The sequence below is a fragment of the Monodelphis domestica genome, chromosome 4 (assembly GCF_027887165.1).
Source record: "Monodelphis domestica isolate mMonDom1 chromosome 4, mMonDom1.pri, whole genome shotgun sequence".
Classification (NCBI taxonomy): Eukaryota; Metazoa; Chordata; class Mammalia; order Didelphimorphia; family Didelphidae; genus Monodelphis; species Monodelphis domestica.
The window spans coordinates 419,335,572-419,341,846 of NC_077230.1; the positions used below are offsets into that span (position 1 = coordinate 419,335,572).

Consider the following 6,275-nt stretch of genomic DNA (forward strand, 5'->3'; position numbering starts at 1 on the left):
TTTTGAATGTATATGGAATGAGGAAGGGGCAGGAAGCATGGGGAATGGGGATTCATATTTATGTCTCTCTGTGTTGACCATTGTCTTCCTGGGTCTCTCCTTCCAATTTTCTCTCTGTTTTTGTATCTATCTCCATGTCTTCCTGTCCATCTCTGTTCCTGTGTTATTCTGTTTCCCTCATCTTCATGTTTTTCTTTCTAGCTTTATCTCTCTTTGTCATGCTGCCCTCAAAATGGCAATGACCTAGCTAGCTATATCTGAATCTGTGCTATGGGTTGCTGCCTGATGTTTGTGAGCCCTACTTACTCACATGTGCCACAGGGTTCATTTAAGCCTTGCCTCTAAAGGTCTGAGACTTGTCGTTTATTGTCTGTTAGTGCTGCCTGCTCTTGGCTGAGACCTGCTCTGATGCCAGTAAATCCTACTTCCCAATATCTGGGTTTTCCCTCAGAGATCGAGAACACCCTTGGTTTGAGCCAGTCCCCACCCCCCATCTTTCTCTTGCCCACTGGAATGGTACGTACCTCCTGCATCTTGATAAGGAAGGAGTCAATGAAGTTGCGGGGGTGGTTGGGGTCCAGGGTGGCCTGGTTCTCCCGGACCTTCTCAGTGATGAAGTCTTCCAGCCCTTGCAGTTCCTTGAATGCTTGCTGCTGAGGCCCTGGCAGGTGCTTCATCACTCCAGAGAACATCTCATATAACTGGGGAGGACACAGAACATGTCACGGGGGAGTGGGTGCCCGGGAGGTTATATCATCATGAAAGATGGGGGAGGAAGGTAGAGATAGGGCTTGGAGGTTATAATGGGAACTGAGTGGTCAGGACAGAGAACAGAGTCAGGTTGGGAATGGGTTGGTCAGGATGAGGGATGGGCATCTAAATGGGATGTGGGGGGTCAAGACCAGGGACAACATCAGAAAAGGGAGCAGGACCTGGTGGAAGATAGAGCAAAGACTGGGGAAAGAATGTCAGGCTGTGGAGGCAGTTCAGGATGGGCACAAGATTAGATTGAGTAATGAGGGAGGGCTTGCAGGTAGCTTGAAGTTGCAGTTTAGGCAGCAAACATACACTGGTGTGGGTAGTAGGAGGTAGAAATGAAAACTAGGATTAAGGAGTGAAGGTGACCAGAGAAGCAGGTAGGTAGGAGAGAAGGTCTTGGAGGTCACCTGTCCCATGGATGTGGCTGTGAACTGAAAGCTGCCCAACATCATACGCAACAGGGACAGGAACTGTTTGTCCTCATATTCAAATCGATCTCCAAAGACGATGGAGCTGATGACATTGGAAACTGTGCGGCTCAGGAAGAAGGTGGGATCAATGGGGGCCCCTGTAGCCCAGCCAGGGCAGCAGAGACACAGAGATAGGGAAGAATAGAGATAGAAGGATAGAGAAAAAGGACAGAATGTGAAAGATACAAAAGGAGAGAGAATAGAAACAGAGAGACAGAGATAGAGAGATAGAGGTAGAGACAGAGACAGACACACCCACAGAGATTGAGAGAGAGACAGAGAGAGAGAGAGAGAGAGAGAGAGAGAGACAGAGAGAGAGAGAGAGAGAGAGACAGAGAGAGAGAGACAGAGAGAGAGAGACAGAGAGAGAGAGACAGAGAGAGAGAGAGAGAGAGAGAGAGAGAGAGAGAGAGAGAGAGAGAGAGAGAGAGAGACAGAGAGAGAGAGTCAGTCTTTAGTTCTCACATTTTTCTCCAAAGGACACCCATTGTCCATAGTCCTAGATCCCAAAGAGCAAGGAGACTGGATGTAAGAGGTGCAGTTCCCTCCCCACCCCCTCCTTCTTCTCTTCTCCATACTCTCTCTCCTCCCTTTTCTCATCTTGGAATGTAGGGTTGTCCTAGGATCTGAAATGAACCTTCTTTCCTGGTGGAGGGGAAAAGCCTAGAAATCAGTTATCTAGTAAAGGGAGGGGAGAGAGAGTTTTTAGGGACTCTTGTTCAGATTGGGGTCAAGTGGGAGCCTAGGGATGAGGCAGCTTGAGAATCTAGCCAGTGCTCACCTGGCCCAAGGCCCAGGAATCTTTTTAGGTCCCACCCACCTTTTGTGCCTCGAAGAGCCTCCACAAGGAAGCCAGCTTCTTCTTGGATTCGCTCCTCTATACCCCTCTTGCCCATGCCAAAGTCCCTGAGAGTGGTTATGGAGAATCTTCGAAGCTGCCGGGCCCTCTCTCCATTGCTGAAGGCCACACCTGGGCACAGATAAGAAGGAAGGAAGGAGTTGAAGCAGGACTGGAGATCCTGCAGGTTCCCAGGTCCTAGTATGGGATCAGAGGCAGATAAATGTCCAGGTAGAGATAAGGAGAGAAAGACAAGTAAAGGTAGGGACACAGGAAGAAACAAAGAAAGACAAAGAAGAGACAAGGGGAAGTAGGGACATAAGGGGAGGTAGAGAGACAGAGGCAGCCTGATGCTCCAGCCAAAAGAGTTCTGGATCTGGAGTCAAGAAGACTCATCTTCCTAGGTTTAGATCTGGCCATTGCTGTGTGACCCTGGGCAAGTCACTTAAACCTATTTGTCTCAAGTTTCCTCATCTGTAAAATGAGCTGGAGAAGGAAATGGCAAATGGCTGCAGTACCATTGCCAAAAAATTCCTAGTGAAGTCATGAAGAGCTAGATATGACTGAGTAACAACAACCTACTTGATTAGAGAGAGAGGGAAATGTGAAGAGAGAGATAGGGAAGCTGGTGAAACCAGGAGAGACAGAAAATGATAGAGATGGAAGAGATGGAGATACAGTGTGAGAATGAGTAACAAGGAAAAATAGGGAGATTAAGAGATACAAAGAGAGTTAAAGAAGGGCTGGGAAGATATGGTGATAGGAAAAGACAGAGAGGTGGAGAGAGAGATGGAAGAAATAGGAAGGCGATCATAGAAAGACAGATGGAGAAACAAGGAGAGATGGAAGAGATAGTGAAATGAAGAGAAAGCTCAAGAGATGAGGGATGTGGGGAAACAATAAAAGGAAGAGAAACAGGGAAGTCTGGGAAGATAATTCAAGAGATATATGGAAGGACTGAGGAGATAAGGAGGGGAACAGGGAAAGATGGAGAAATGGAGAAATCTCAAAAGGTGGTTAGATATGGAAAGACAGGGAGAAATAGAGAGGTAGGAAAGACTGGGAAGATAGAAAGATGAAGACTCAGGGGGGATAGGAAAACAGGCACTGAGGGAAAGATAGAAGGTAGAGAAAGGAAGGAGAAAGAAGTGTGTAGAGGAAGGATAGGGGAGAGATAGAGAAAGGAGGAGAAGGGGAGACAAGAATAGGCAAAGAGATGGAGATAGTGAGAAAGTAAGAAAGATGGAGAGATACACAAGAGATGCAAAATAGGGAGAGAAGAGGAGACAGAAATGGAGAAACTGAGAGAGTCAAAGGGGTGGTTGAGGGAGACAATGATCATCAGAGTGAGGGAGAGGAGGGGACAGATTTAATTCATAAAGGAACCCTGGCAGGCAGTCTAGAGGAGGAAACACTGACTAGGGGGAAGTTGTGTTCAGGTCCCTTCCCAAATACTCACCAAATCCCTTAAAGAGCCAGTCAAAGGTGGCCTGCTCCCCTCGACCAGAGAACTCCTCTGCTTGGTCCACCAGTGCCTCCTTCACAGCCTCATACCCACTCAGAACCACGATGGGCCTGGGACCCAGATGTACTGTGAACACGGGTCCAAATTTTTCCCCAATCTGGAGAGGATGGAAAAGTCAGAAGAAGCAGTGTTTTTCCTCTAGGGCCCATGGTTTCCTCTTGCTCCCCTCAAAGTCTCCTGTTGTCTCAGCAGCTTTTTCAAAAATTTCTAATCATGACTTAGCCACTCATAACAAACAGACATTTCAATATATCAACATTTTAAATAGTTTGTATAATTTAAAATATGTGTGCCTATGAGCATATGTGTGTGTGTGTGTGTGTGTGTGTGTGTAAAATATCTGTATATCTACATTTAGATTCCCCCCCCAGGGTTAGCAGATATATAGCATAAATGGGACATTAGCCTAAGATTCAAGAAGATCTGAGTTCAAATCTTTCCTCAGACACTTTCTAGCTATGTAACCCTTGGCAAGTCACTTCACTTCTGCCTCAACTTCTTCATCTGTAAAAGGAGGAGTTCTGCCTCAATGGCCTCTCAGGTTCTTTCTAACTCTAAATCTATGAACCCATTATCTTGAGGAAAACAATGCAATTGCTATGGTTGGTTGTTTCCCTTTCTGCCCATCTTTCTGTTTCCTTCTGTGACAAGTCAAGGCAACAAGCATTTGTTAGAAGCCTACTGTGTGTCAGGCACCTTGCCAAGCACAGGAGATAGAAAGAAAGGCCAAGATAGTCCATGCCCCCCAAGGAGCTCCCAATCTAATTGGGGAGACAGCCTGTTAAGAACTTGGCATAAAGAAGCTCTAGTAGCACACATGGGAGATGATCAACAGAGGGAATGTCCTAGCATGAAGTGGGGCAGAGAAAGGCTTGTTGCTGAAGGTGGGATCTTAGCTGAAGGGAGCTGGGGATACCTGCAGAAGGACTTCAAAATGCACTTTTAAGTGTTTGGTGCTCTTTTGGGACCAGGACATGTCTATTCCAACACACTCACCTACACTGGGCTCCTTGGACAGTTCTGCAGTCACATATGACTCTCCTGTTCTGCCAGGAGATCTCCGTGACTTTCCTTTCTCCATCTCCCCAACCCCCTTTCCCAATAGTTCTCTCCTTGAACTTATCAGGCTGGATCTCTTGGTCTCTTCTCCATTGTTTCCCCTGAATCCTCTCTTGCAACTCAGCTGTGCCTATCCCTCCCACAAAGAGATTCTGGACTTTTCTCAAAGACCACTAACCACAGGATCATAAAGCTTAGAGACCATCTCACCTAACCTGGTCATTTTATGGAAGGGGAAACTGAGGACCAAAGAGAGAGCAAAAGACTTTCTTCAAGTCAATAGTAAATAGCAAGACTCTTTCCTCTCTGGCCCTCCCAGGATCTGCCATAGAACCTGCTTATGGAAGTGAGAGATATGTCTGTCTCTGAGTTGATCTCTCTGTTTCAGTCTCTTCCCCTGTTATTGTCTCTCTTTGTCTCCCTAACTCTTTTTCTTTCTCACTGTCTCTGCCACATTTGATGTCTCTCTCTATCTGGGTTTGCCTTCCCAGTCTCTTTGTCTCTTTGCTCCTTGTGTCTCTCTCTTTGCCTTTCTCTGTGTCTCTCTCAATCTCTTTCTCTGTTTTGGGCTCTCCATATTCTCCCTCTTGTCTCCAGTCCCCCAGCCTCAGTACCTTCATAATGGAGTCATACATCTGCTTAGTGTTCAGCTGCAGATAGTTGCCAATGAAAGGCAGTGGGGTGGGTCCAGGAGGAAGGCTGCCTCGGACTTTCCTCTGTCTCCAGACAGAGAGTACCACCAGGGCTGAGAGGCAAAAGAACAGGGCTCCCAGTAGTAGCCCAGAGACCAGCATGGTGGAGGTGGTGGGGTCCTCACTGTAGAGTTGTCTGGGGTATGAGGAGGTACTGAGCCAGGACTGAGGTTCAGGTAGGATTGCTCTGCCTTTTATGCTTGGACCTGGATATGGTAATCAGAACTTGGCACTGGTCCCAACCCTCTTATGAAACATTCTCAATCTATCCTATTCCTCCCTGGGCCCCAGGACTATAGCCAGATCTGAAGACCAAAGGGGGAAACAGAATGGGAATAGACTAGGGTGGGATCCCAGAAACTTTAGGATCCTATTGCAGGAGCAAATGGGGGGAGTTTCAAGGGGAGGGCCAAGGCTCAGAGATGGAGGTTTGGGAGGACATTTTGAATCTCAAAGATGGAGGTTCAGGGATCCCACCATCTAGAGATGTAAGTTTTAGTGGAGTCTCAGAGCTATGGGGTTCTCAGATCCCAAAAATGGGGTTGAGAGCCTCAGGGCCAACTCATGGGGTTTCAGGGGATGTTTTAAGGACTCAAAGGGTCTCAGAGTTCAGAGATGGGGTCTTAGAAGATCTCAAAACCCAGAAATGGGTTGTAGAAGGATCTCAGAATCCAGAAACCAGGTTAAATAATTTAGAATCCTCCAATGGGAGTTGGAAGAGGCACTCCATACTCAGAGATATAAGAGGTCAGGGGGTTTCGGGGTCCAAAAATGGAGCCTTATGGGTGGGAGTTTCAAAATCCAGGGATAGAATCAAATCGGGGATCTCATTGTGCAGAATGAAGGCTTAGGTAGTCTCTAAGAACAGAGATGGGATTAGAGAGCTTAATGTCCAGTAATAAGACTTGGGAGAGGGCTATAGCTGGTCTTAG

The 6,275-nt window shown here is 47.0% G+C and overlaps 1 protein-coding gene across 1 annotated transcript in view; it reads right to left on the bottom strand.

Moving 5' to 3' along the window:
* LOC100018858 (cytochrome P450 2A13) overlaps positions 1–5,528 on the bottom strand; it is an 11,163-nt gene extending 5,635 nt beyond the window's left edge. Inside the window, exons 1-5 of the mRNA XM_001371879.5 lie at positions 5,266–5,528; positions 3,527–3,689; positions 2,050–2,199; positions 1,167–1,327; positions 525–701 (exon numbers count right to left, since the gene is read on the bottom strand). Of these exons, the coding sequence (XP_001371916.1) occupies positions 525–701; positions 1,167–1,327; positions 2,050–2,199; positions 3,527–3,689; positions 5,266–5,445 (831 nt within the window). The 5' untranslated portion in view covers positions 5,446–5,528. The remainder of the gene's footprint in view (positions 1–524; positions 702–1,166; positions 1,328–2,049; positions 2,200–3,526; positions 3,690–5,265) is intronic.
* Positions 5,529–6,275: the final 747 nt, after the last annotated feature.